Here is a 13,289-nt window from a genome sequence, read left to right on the forward strand (position 1 = left end):
CGTTAATAGTTGTAACTATTGTCGCGTGTAATTATTAACAAAAGCGGTTTGATTTAGTTTTTAATATTTCATAGTCTGCAATTGTAACTATAGTCCTTCATGTTTATTTTGGGTTATTAGGATTTTTTTTAAGTTTTAAAATGAGTTTTACGTTGTAATTTCAATAGCTAATTCAAAACCACGACTTTATAACGGACTGAATTCATTGTTTATGTGTACTGCTGTTAGGATTGAAGACACCCAAAACACTTCAAGCGTCTAAAAATATAAGAACTGTACTCTTAATTGGATATTCATGACTAAAAGGGATAAATTTCCATGAAACTTTCATGACTTTGGTTGCATTTGTTTGATTTCTGTCATGTCAAAGTATTTATTTTAGGTATAATGTTAGTGTCTATATGTATGTTGCTCGGCATGTAATATATCGTCAATGCACCAATATTTTGGTCAACGTAAAAGAGCAAAAAGTTTAAACTAATATTATCATATTTTGCCCTATAGCACAACTAAATAGTTAAATGTTATATATTATATTTAATTATTAACGTTCTGAATTATAATTCTCTTGTAGGGATATGATAACACAATTGAAAATTCCTTCTAACATTTATTATTTTCTAGATTTAATTGATAAGTGTATAGTATTGAATGAAAGGCATATGGAAACCCTTGGGAAGACACTTTTTCACAACTTCCTCCAGATACCCACATCCTTAAGCAATGAGCAAATAGCAATTGATTGCTTGTTCAAAAATTTAATCCTGATTAATGCTCATTTATGATTAGGAATAAAGATTATGTATTTGGTATAGACGATGTGCACCGAATTACCTGTTTGTCAAAGGAGCGGAATTCGATAAATATGAGTGGAAAGAGCGGCTAATAAATATATATACCTAATTTGTAAAAAATTATAAGACACCCAAGGAGAAGAAGGATAGTAGGAGTAAGGACGAGAAGAAAGTCAATGAGGACAGGATGGGGGTGATTGGGGGGAAGCACGATAGAATCACTGAGTTGATTGCAAATATGGTCAAGAAAGACCATATAACTTGTGTGAGACTTATTGTGGCTTTTATTATTAGCTTCATATTATGCTCGCGGACATGTAGGATATGTCCTTTGTAGGCGTTTAGATATGCATAGCATCTGTCCACTTTGAAGAATTATAGTTGGTGTCGTGCAGTATTTATCTTTCTTTGCAAAGAGATGAATAAGGCGAAGAAGTCTATTAGTATGATGAGATTGGGAGAATGGTCATATGCTGATTACATGGGTGGTTTTTCTTCCGTATTGTTGGTGAGTGACATGATAATTACATTGTATAATTTTACTTCTTTACAATGATTATTTTTTTATGCACATGCTAATGTATATTTTTTTAGGTTTGGTTTTATGAATTAGTGGGGGAACTAGAGTGTACTTCAGATATTGAAAGTCTACCACCACTCTTTTGTGTTAAGAATACCGGAAAGTGAATGAGGACTATCATGAACAAATTTTTTATTTGTGAGAATAAAGAATAAATGGTAAAGTTAAGGAGTTGTGGTGAGATTTGGTAAGATGGAGGGCTGAGATGCTACCACGTAGGCGCATCCCTAGATGCAATCTAAGGAGCCACCTAAGATTCATATCTATTCCTTTATACAAATAGGAGGATCAAAGAATTACTGTTCACGCTACAGTAAATTGAACAGTGATTGATTATAGAGCCCACTTCCTTCCACTGACATATTCCCTACAGTAACCGCATTATTATAATCACTTTTATTCAATTTTTTTAAAGGTTCAATTTCAAAATTCAAAAACCAACAGTGCTCACCTTGAAAGGGGGAAATAAAAAGATAAAAAAACAACCTCTCCTTTTTCTTTCTACATCTCTCTGGTCTTCTCTCAGTCCTTCATCGACTAAGAAAAAAAATCCCCAAATCCCAAAGTGTCCCTCCCGCTGCTACCCCCTCCCCTCCGACGGCGGCGACTCGCCGGACTTCCGCCTGGACTTCAACGTCCTCGACGCCGACCGTGACAGCAAGATCAGCCTCAGCGACCTCAAATCCACGATCATCGCCGCCGCCAACGACATCGCCTTCAGAATCCGATCCGCACCCTTCGATGGATCCCCCCTCCCAGAATCCGATCCCAGCTCTAGTTCCAGCCCCCTTCGATATGGCCTCCATGGATTCCCGCCAAAATCTCACGGGCTCCAGGAGCTCACTCTCAGCTACCTCTGCGAAAACCCTAACCTAGGGTTTCGAGACCAAGACCAAACCCTAAACAACGACGAAAAAACCCAAATCCAAGGGCGAAGAATCTCCGCCTCCAGTTGAGAGCGAAGCGAGAGAATCATGAAGGATATCGAGCCTGAAGGTCGACAAAAGAAGGTAAAGGTCGAAACTTTGAACCTCTCCTTATCTTTTGAATGCTTCGATTCCAGCTGCTTCAGATGATTACAATATTCACAAGGGTTATGATTCACAAGGTGAGATCTTTTTGAGTTCTTTGATATACTTTGATGGGTACTCAGTTTCGTATTCACTATTCTCTCTTCATTGACGATCAACATGCTGACATCCAAAATTGCATTATGTACAGAAGGGAATGCATAACTACATTGAGGAGAGAGGATTAGCTGCTTGAAATGTTGATCATAAAGTGTGAGGTAAATAGTAATATTTTCTTTTAATCGATAACAAAAAAAATTTATTATTCTTGGGGTTTTTTGGTTCAATCATGTACTGAAGTTGAACTAAGAAGCTATTATACCCAACATGACTTTATGATGGATAGAATTTTATGGTTCCACATCAAGTGCTTTTAAGATTTTTTTAAGAGCTTCTCAAGAAACTAATTACTTATTTCTATAAATGTCTACTTTTCCTATTAGCTTGAGAATTTATCAGCAAAATTATACATTATGATATTGGTCTATTTTGCTATTACCTTAAAGTATTCGCGTATCACAATTATTTTTTACATCTTGCTTTCTAGGCTTTAGATGCAAATGTAATCTGATTCAAGAAAAAAAAATTAAAAGATGTAGTTCTCTTGGAAATTAGTTCAGCTTTATATATAATAGTTTCATTTCTATTAATATAAAAAATATGTTTTAGAGAGAATTGTTTTTCTTAGAAATTAGTCCTCTTGAATAGCATTCTCAAAATTTTGATAACAGAGTTTAATTGATAACATTTATATATACGTAGTTGAAATGTATTTTACTCTTTGTATGTATATATAAAGCATAGGATTATACTTGCATATGATGCTTTTAATATGAAGGTTACAGTTCATTTATAATTCTTTATGATTTGATACGAACCCGACAAGCTTATTATGTTTACATTGTTTTTTTTCCCATGTGAGTGCTGATCTTTTGTTTTTTTATGATGTGTTGGCAATATTTAATGTGGGTTAAATTTAAAGTGAGAGGAAGAAGAAATTATATTGTTAACTTATGGGAAATTGTTAACATATGGGAAATGAATTATTGTGGGCTTACTGGCAAGCATAATCTGATTTTTATTGAGGTAAAGCATAATCTGATTTGATATGTGTCTATTAGGAATGAATTACATTTTTATTTTTCAAATTTTCTTTATTTGTTCTAGCATTGGGACTGTGATCAGAGCTAGCAAAAAGGGTAATTCAAATTTTGTAAATCTAACCAATGTATTTATTATTTTCATGTAGTTGTTACTGAATTTAACTAGGTATGTTACTGAAGCATATACTCTCTAAAAAATTTGATCATTCAATACATTCTTTTTTTAATTGTAGAACTATTATAAACTTTTGACATTTATGCATAAAATTTTCAGCTATCTGATTTATGAGCTTGCATTACTATCAACTTTATGGATCATCATGAAGACCTCTATTTTGTACGATACATTGTAACATCAGTTCTTCATAATCTAAAGCTTATCCACCCACGACCAAACGAACACGCTATTGAAGAGAAAGACAACATACATTAAAATCTCTAGATTATTTCTTCTATAAAATTTCCTGGAATAGTTATTGAATGCCATTTGTAGTAACTCACTTGGTAATGTACTAATGTCTGTAATTCTGTGAGATTGTGAGGGAAACTTATGGTGAAATGTTTACATGAGATGGCAATAATAAATGATATGGACATCTTTATCATAGTTTATGTGCAATGATAATGCATTTCATTTTCATTAAGTCCTTTTTTCTTTATTTCAAACATGGAGTATTCCAAATAACAACCAAAATGACCCTTGAATCTTTTTCTTATTGCATCAAATTTAGCAAAACAATCCTTGGTAATGTGCCAGATGTAATGTTGTTGGATTAAGGGCTATTCTTTGATGGTGGATCAGTTAGGTATTCACTATTCATAGAGCACTATGTAGCATTCTCTATATATGTTAAGTAGAATTAGCTTCATCTGTATTATGGAATAGTTTTTGCTAAAAGCCTGTAGCATGATAGCTTCTTCCTCATTATTTGCTATTGAGCGTGATAAGAATAAACACTATTATTTATGTTCCACGTCTGTGCAAATACCGAGTTAGAATTTTTTTTATACATATAGAATTTTTTAGTCGTAGATATAGTAGAAATATAACTCAGTAATAGTTACTTTAAAGAGATAAATTACTCCTAACGGGTCATAAGATTATTCCTCATTGATCAATGTACTTATGGTTCAATAAAAATATCATCATATGATTTAATTTTATTTCAATGTACTTATCGGTTGATTACAATTACGGAATGGTAATTTTATTTCAATGTTGGGTTGTAATTTTAAATGGATCTTTACATGTATTTATGCTCTAAAAAATGACCTCTATTGTGCTATTCCAATTTCTTTTTGTTTAGATTTTTAAGTCTGAGAAATTTATATGTTGATAATGACTGTTGGGTTACATTGGGATTATTATCACTTTCATTTATATTCTAATCAAAAAGTTTAAAATGAGGTAAACTTTAGAGTGTCAGAGATGAAATCAGAGTAAGCTTTGGGGTATTTAAAGGCAAGGAACTCATTTTAATTCATCTAATATTATATGATTGTTATGTTGTTATATCCACTGATTTGCATTTATATTTGTAAGTGAAAAAAACACAAATAAATGTAGAAAAATGAAAGAAAAAGAGCACAGTAACACAGTCTGCTAGGATAAATGAATAACTGTATTAAAAATAAACCATGAATACTTTTTACACAATTGTTGTCTATATAATAGCCTTGATAATACCGAATGTGGATTTTATATATGATTTTCTACATGTCCAGTTTATATTTTTCTTCAAAATAGTTATTATAATTGTGATGCTTACTATGAAATAATGCATTTCCTATAGGTTGCCAATTGCCATTCATTTTTAGATGTATACATACTGAAAATTATAACTTTTGTATGCTTGGAAATGTACCTTCTTTATACGTATCTTTGTATTCTTATTTCTTTTCAGGATGTCTTCCCTATTTACATTCAATAACTCAGCTCTTGAGTTATGCAAAAGGATTTGATCATCCATGGACATTTTTGTTTTCAAACCTCAACACACAAAATGAGCAAATGGACAAATGCTTGAGAAAATGCGGTACTCTAAAACTTCAGTTGCTTGATGTTGTATATATCTTGAATGCACAAATGAGATATCTAATTCTTTCAAACTTATCGAATATGAAAACCTTATTTTCCCTTGATGGGTCTGTAATTCATCATATTTTAATTATATTTTCATGTTCTTAGGGTTAATTATAAGGCTATACATTTTTTGTTTGACAGGAAATAATGGTTCAGTTGGAGCAAATCCATGCTGAGTCTCAGCGGCTGTTGCGAGGAATTTAGGAAATTCTGCCATTTTATGTCATTTACCCTTTTCCTATGGTTTTTCTTGACGTTTCATCTTTTCAACAAATTTTTTACTTATTGTTATTATGGAACCTAAAATCGTCATTTTGTCTTAGCTAGATACAGTTTTGATCTATAGCTCATTGTCACTTATAGTGTCTAAATATCAAATTGATTTGATTATTTCATTAACTTTTAAGTTTCTTCTGAACAAGAAACAAGAGATGCTTCATTTAAGCTCGTCCCTTTGGTTCAGAAGCCAATATCGTCTGTTTTGGAGAAGATAAGGCTTAGGAAGTTGGAAGTGCTGAAACAGTGAGCAATTTCGATTTATTATGAGGTCAGGAAAAGTTACTGACATATATCAACATAAACTTTTTTTTACTGGTAATTACAGAACTAGCATCCTTTGTCAATCTGACTCTGTTGAAGCCTCTGATTGTTCGGTTGATGAAATTGTTCAGAAGAACTCCTCGAACTCCTCTGTCAGGAATCAAAATGATTCAAGAGATAATGCAGGGGATGCAGAAGTGGTGGGTTTTCCTAGGTTCATCTATATGTTCGCCGATAGTTGATGGTAAGAAATCATTCTGAATTTAACGTTTTGTTGGTGATTTCATTATTTCAGGATGGCATTTCAGTCAGGTGTCAGAATAATTCAAGAGATGATATTAGGGCTGCACCAATGGTGTGTTTTCTGAGCTTCACCTATAGTTTACAATTACGATTATTAAATATGAGAAGTCATTAAAATTTAACCTTTGACTAATGTCTTTATTATTTTAGGACGATTTAAACAATAATCTGAGAAGTCTATTCCAAGCTTGCAAGTTCTTTTTGTTTGTATCAATTGATCTTTTTTTAGAGAATACTTCATATTTTCCATTTGATTAGCTCAAAACGAAAAATGGATAATGCTGCTAATGAAATTTATCTAGTTGCCATCTAATTGTTGGTAATGCCTAACTATGTAAACAAGTAGATAATGGGAAATTTTTAGGTAATGCCATCTAATTGTTGGTAAAGCCATCCATCATTAAGCTCAAACAAAAAGAACCCATATCAAAACATGTACTTCACATACTACTCATTTTATCCTCATCTGAAGAGACCTGTATGTAATGTATTCATGTCACTACACCAGTAGCCATCCATCAATATTTTTATTTGCATACTACTCATTTTATTCACATACTCATTTTAACCTTCTAAACAGTGTTATATTGAAAAATGGGGACAATGACAATGAAAGAAAGGGACAAGTTCACAAATAACTATTAATAAATTGCATAGGAATTTCAACTTAAAAGAGAATTTGTAAATATAAAGACTTACTTTCTTTTGTAGAACAACAAGAAAAATAGAAGATGAAGAAATAGATAATACCAAGACCAATTTAAGCTACTTTACTTTTCCAAAACAACCCTCACTCCAGCAAAATAATTTGACCTATTGAATAGTTATTGGCTGCAAAATTTTGCCATTGACAAAACTTTAGAAAGAGATATTCGGCTAATTTAGTAATATATTAAATTTTATATTCTTAAACTAGGAAATTTAGAGTTGATCTTATATTCTTTAGAACAAGAATGTATAAGCATCAGATGGTAATATTTTTGGTAACATATATGTTTATATGATTTATAATTTTTAATTTAAAGTATACAAGGATCAAATTTAATGTATTAAAACTTAGAGAGACAAATTTAAAATACAATGATAAAAAAAAATAAGCTGTCGTGCTTTGCACGGGTTACATACTAGTTATATATAGGGAAATATGATTCTAAGGAGTCACATTAGATTAAATTTAGGGATGCACTTCCAAAATTAGATTATACGCAATCAATTTATTTGATCCACTCTGTTCGTTTTGATCTATATTGTTGCCATAAAACCGTTAATTTTATTATCACTTATACATTAGTAAATACAACACAATATGCCTAATTTCTTGTTTACATGTCATCCGAATCATATAGATTAAAATGAACAGAGTGGATCAAGTAAATTGATTGCGTATAATCCAAGTTTGGAGGTGCATCCTTAGATTCAATCCTAATATGCCTAATTTTTTGTTTACATGTCATCTGAATCATATAGATTAAAATGAACAGAGTAAATCAAGTAAATTGATAGCGTATACTCTAATTTTGGAGGTGCACCCTTAGAATCATATTATCAAAAATTATTACATAGTATTGGATAATCTAATACTTAGCAATGATTGGAAACTAACATTTTAAAACAATTATTTAATATTAATATTAGCACTATTAATTGTTAATGATAGAACAATAAAAACTTATAAAATATTTATAATACTAAATTATTTAAGAGCATAATAAAAAAATAGATAAATATTTATAGTATATAGATAGTACAATGATTTTAATAATATTACTTAAACTAAAAATTATAATATTAAATAAAGTAAATTACAGTAAACTCCATGAACTTTCAGCATTTTACAATAAATAGACCCAACGAACTTTCAAAATCACTAAACCCCTAATAACTTATGTAAAAACCTCCAACACCTTTTAGATAAATTACACCAAACCCCTAATAACTTTCAAAATGTCTTTTATGCCATTTTTTGGTTCTAATTTGTAAGCGTTGTCCGGAAAAATCATTAGGGATTTAGTGTGATTTTAAAAGTTCCTAACCATATTTAAAATTCATAATCATATGGGCCGAAAGTTCATAGAGGTTTAGTGTACCTTACCATATTAAATAATTATAATAAAAAGTACATGTTTCAATATGTTGCATGTATTAAGTATAACTATCTAGAGAATATTAAGGAAAAAACTACCAAGATTATCGTAACATAGTTAATTTAGAATGAAGTTAACAACTTTCAGTTAGAGAAGATATTTAAGAGAACTTATAGAATCGACAAATTTATTTAAGAAAAATTTTAGAATTGGGAAACTTATTTAAAAAAAGATTAGCACTGGACAAATCATTATAAGAAAACATATTCAATTACAATAACTATATAATAATAATTAATTTATACATTTCTTTTTAAACAACCTTATTATACAATTTTATTTATTAACACATAGTTCTACTATTCAATCAAAAATTCAAAACTTAAAACATATACGTTTAAGTGTTTTATAATAAAGCTGTAGCATAGCAAAAACAAATTAAGACTGGAAAATAATAAGCATCGGGAAAAACAAAGCATAACAAAAATTGTTGACATATCTTCACAATTAACATGTCCTGAAAGTTCAGATTTGAGAAAAGAGATTACCAAATCTAAATCAAACACTAAACTCGAGCTTCCTCACATCGGTTCGATATTAAATAACAAAAAAAACATACTCTAGGATCTAGGCTTCTCCTTCTTCTCCTTGAAGAGAGCCAAAAGAGAGACACCTGAGACCTTCACAACCTTGAACCTGACTCCGGGAATATCACCGACAGCGTGCCCCTTACGACCAAATCCGGCAATCAAAACTTCATCCTGAAATCAACAAAGATTTTGAGACGCGAAACTCAGGGGCTGTTTGGTTGTATGTTTTTACCATGTAAAAGGATGGAAAGTGTAAAAAAATGGGTCCCAATGTCAGCTTTCATCACTTTCAATTGTTTGTTTGTAGTTGTGAAAATAGTGTAAAGTGATTTCATATGCTGATGTGGCTTGTAAAGGGATTTCATAAAAAAAAGACATGATTTTAGGAGAAAGCTGACATTGAAGTCAGGAAAAAATAATAAAAAATAATTCCAACCAATATGATAGGGAGTACTTTTTACACTTTCCAAACAAACAATTAAAGTTACATTTGCAAACCAAACAAGCAATTTATGATTCCAATGGAATCAAAAACAAACAAAGAAAAATATAAAAGTGAAATTGATGAGGTGGACAACAACTTTCCAAGTTGTGTCATAAAATATAAAAGTGAAATTGATGAGGTGGACAACAACTTTCCAAGTTGTGTCATAAATACACAACTTTACTAACAACATCCAAACAGCCCCTCAGTGCAAAGTTCATTTAAGGGGGTTAAGATTATAATTAAATATATGGTGTGACTGACAAGTTTACCTGTTCACGAAAATACATGTTCAACCAACCTATATAAATGTGGACGTTCATAACGATCTATACATTCTAAAAAATTGAAGGAGATCAAACATTCGAGTACAGACATCTCAAAAGTCAGATATTTGAGTTCTTAGATTTACGGTATAGAAAATCCAAAACACACCATTTTTGACCCACTTGGATATGATGTAGATGAGAATGAACTGCTTGGATTAATAAAATAGATGAGAATGTATGTACTTTTATAGGTAGATATAGACTTTAGTTACATCTTGTGTGTATCATAATATTAACCTTAACGAAGTAGGCGAAATAGACTTACATTTTCCTCGATGTAGTTTAAGCAACCATCATTTGGCACGAAAGCAGCAATCTTCTTTCCGTTCTTGATCAACTGAACTCTGGCACACTTACGGATGGCAGAGTTTGGCTGTTTTGCCTCAATACCACTGTAAATTTTGTATCCATAAATTCATAATTCAGCCAAAATCCAAACATAAAAAAGTTTGAAGAGACTATATGATTGCTCACATTTTTTCCAAGACGATGCCCTTAGCATGAGAAGAACCAGCAAATGGTTTCTTCCACTCATTACCAAGGTGACTTTTCTTATATGCCTTATCAGCCCACCTTTGGTTCCTTCGGTGGGTCTTCAGCTTGCGCCCAGCTCCCATACCACGAGTCTTCCTGTAATGAAATTTAATTATGAAGCAAACAACCTTTGTAAAAAAACTGGAGAAAAACACGCAATCAATTGACATTTAATATTTTTAATTATTAAACAAGGAATGATGGGTTACAAATTACACGCAACAAATTGAAAATATGTAGCTTTTACATTAAAAAAAGGAAACAAACTGAAGAAGAAAAAATCAAAATGCGCAACCACAAAATTTTTTTTTTGGGTGTGTTTTTTTTTTTTTTTTTTTGGGGGGGGGGNCCCTATGCCATAGCACCTGATTTTGTGTATACAAAATCAATGTAACAACTAAAACTTTTGGTAAAATTCTAAGAAAAAACTTACTAAATAAGTTTTGCACTTTTAAAAACATTTCTTGCTATCATTCTATGATTTTAAATATCAATTTTCAAAATCACGTGAGTATAGCACTTGGTATTCTGATGTTATTTCAGGTAACCTCCATCTCCTATCAATTTTTAGGCCAGTAGAATGATATTCTATCATAAAAGATCAGTAAAGTCCCATTCAACATGAAAGCAAAGTGAATAAAAAAATCAAGACTACGTCAACTACGCTACAGTAAACAAACAAACCAAAAAGATCAGAATTAAATACAAAAACCAAACAAATAACCAACTATAAACATGCAAAAGGCCCCAATTTGAATGACAGGTTTACTCTTCATGATTAAAATCTTAACTCTATTAATATATGGATCAGCATTCACACATTTCAGAAAATGAAACTGTTGCTAAGAACTTTTCCTCATGTGGTACATAATGAATGATTACTACCCAACCATCACAAGGAACGATTTTAATATTTTATTTATTGACCCTTAACAATAATTTAACTTCCATAAAACATATCTCTACAGCCTCCGCAATTAGTCTTTAGTGTAGAGCTATAACACAAGGTCCCCAAATCTAATCTAAGATGTAGTGAAATCCACCAAAGGAAATGCCGGATCTTCACAAGTTCATATAATTCTCTTAAATTGATGATCACAATAGCCAGATATAGAATTTCAATAAAACTCTGTTGAAGATAATCAGAAGCAGATTATCCTTGTCACGAGGACACAAGTCAATCATTTCATTTGTTTTCCCCTCAATGCTAATTAAAGATTCTGCTTAATCAGCAATATTATAACTATATATGAAAATACAAACATAGGCGACACTAGACAAATTAAGCTGAAAACCCAAAACATTGGAGCCTATTGAAAAGGTTTAACTTTCATAGATATAGAAATCATTATGTATTTCATAGATATAGAAATCATGTTTATACTTTCCCTTAATCTATTAATTTGAAAATAAAGAGAGACAGTACATGATTGTCTTATGGGTACTTCAGCTTATAAACATGTTAATGTGTTGACATGCACGTCGTGAATCAGCACTAGACCGTCAATGACCAGATTCGAGAAGGAGAGTGCAAGTGATTTATCTACATCTATCACCTTCAACAAGACATCTCTTTCAAATTAGAGAGGATGCTTTTAAACTAAAAACAATTAATTATAATAGAAAGTGATGAGGACTATGAAGGCCATTAATCACAACCAACACAACTTGTTAAGCAACGTCCACTATAAGATGGTTCCACAAACATCTTAAATGTTCTATTAGTCTATCCGTTTAAGTGGCTTCTAATTGTAATTTTATTATAAAATAAGCACTATATCTTAGAACAGTACATGATGTTTTAGGTTTAGATTGTGTTGGTGTATGACATATATTTATAAAGGTAAACATATATAATCCGCATTCATTTCTATTTCAACTCTGGAGCCCCAACAATTATAAGCATACTAAGTGTATAAAGCCAAATGCCAATATGCCCATCAATGGTACTTCACAAAGACTAACGAAGCACTATATTATTGGTCAATAGCAAGCATACAATGTAGAATGCTAAAAATTACAAGTTGGGCATCTCAGTTACTCCATGGAAAATCATAAAAAGAAGAAAATTTAACCATAAAAAGATTGGAAGAAGAATGTTAGCCACCAAGTCCCATGCCCAATCAAGAGATTCAATTGGATATAACAAAAGACAAGGCAGCACAAGTTCAATATAGCTTGTGATTATGTTAGGTGCTGAAAATCTCTACTCTTCTCAGAACCGGACCGTCAACAAGCAACACATAATTTGCTAAATTTCGCCCACGATCAAGATATAATCATCAAAACGTAAGATCGTGATAAAACATGATCGTCAAAGATGAGATCTTTGATGAGAGAATCGAATGTAATAGAAAAAAAGGATGAGATTTTGATTACCCCATTTTGATTGAGTGAAGAGAACTGAGACTCCCGAGATCTGAGCGCCTTTGCTCGCTGAAGAGGAAGAAGATCGCGAGAGGAGGGCTAGGGTTTTGGGAAAGTATATAGAGACGGTTTAGGGTTCGCGCAAGAGAATTAGGGCTGTTGACGGGCCGGGTAATGTTAGTAAAGCCCAAATGAGTCATATCTTTGAACAAACTTTAGTCCAATATCATAGGCCCTGCTAAGATCCGTTAACCCGTTTTTTATTATTTAGCTGGAGCTTATTGGCTGTTTGTTTCATTTCCGTAGAAAATAAAGGAAACTCATCTTAATAAAACATTTTTTGCACAATTCTAATACTTTTTCTGGAAAGGTATAATTTTCATTTTTGTTTGCTCAATGCTTGAATCAAGAATGGAAATACTTTTTTA

The 13,289-nt window shown here is 31.7% G+C and overlaps 1 protein-coding gene and 1 long non-coding RNA gene across 2 annotated transcripts; one reads left to right on the forward strand and one right to left on the reverse strand.

Annotated features, from left to right (window-relative positions):
• On the forward strand, positions 6,078–6,526 carry LOC109840596. Its single transcript, XR_002246958.1, has 3 exons — positions 6,078–6,152; positions 6,235–6,370; positions 6,466–6,526. It is a non-coding gene; the product is annotated as an uncharacterized LOC109840596 (long non-coding RNA).
• LOC109843081 (40S ribosomal protein S23) lies at positions 9,010–13,015 on the reverse strand. The gene is made up of 4 exons (XM_020412013.1): positions 12,874–13,015; positions 10,435–10,590; positions 10,226–10,352; positions 9,010–9,318 (listed from the first exon to the last, which is right to left on the reverse strand). Exons 1-4 carry the CDS (start codon positions 12,876–12,878, stop codon positions 9,178–9,180), a joined length of 429 nt encoding a protein of 142 aa, XP_020267602.1. The 5' UTR covers positions 12,879–13,015; the 3' UTR covers positions 9,010–9,177.

This window comes from Asparagus officinalis, chromosome 5, assembly GCF_001876935.1.
Source record: "Asparagus officinalis chromosome 5, Aspof.V1, whole genome shotgun sequence".
NCBI lineage: Eukaryota > Viridiplantae > Streptophyta > Magnoliopsida > Asparagales > Asparagaceae > Asparagus > Asparagus officinalis.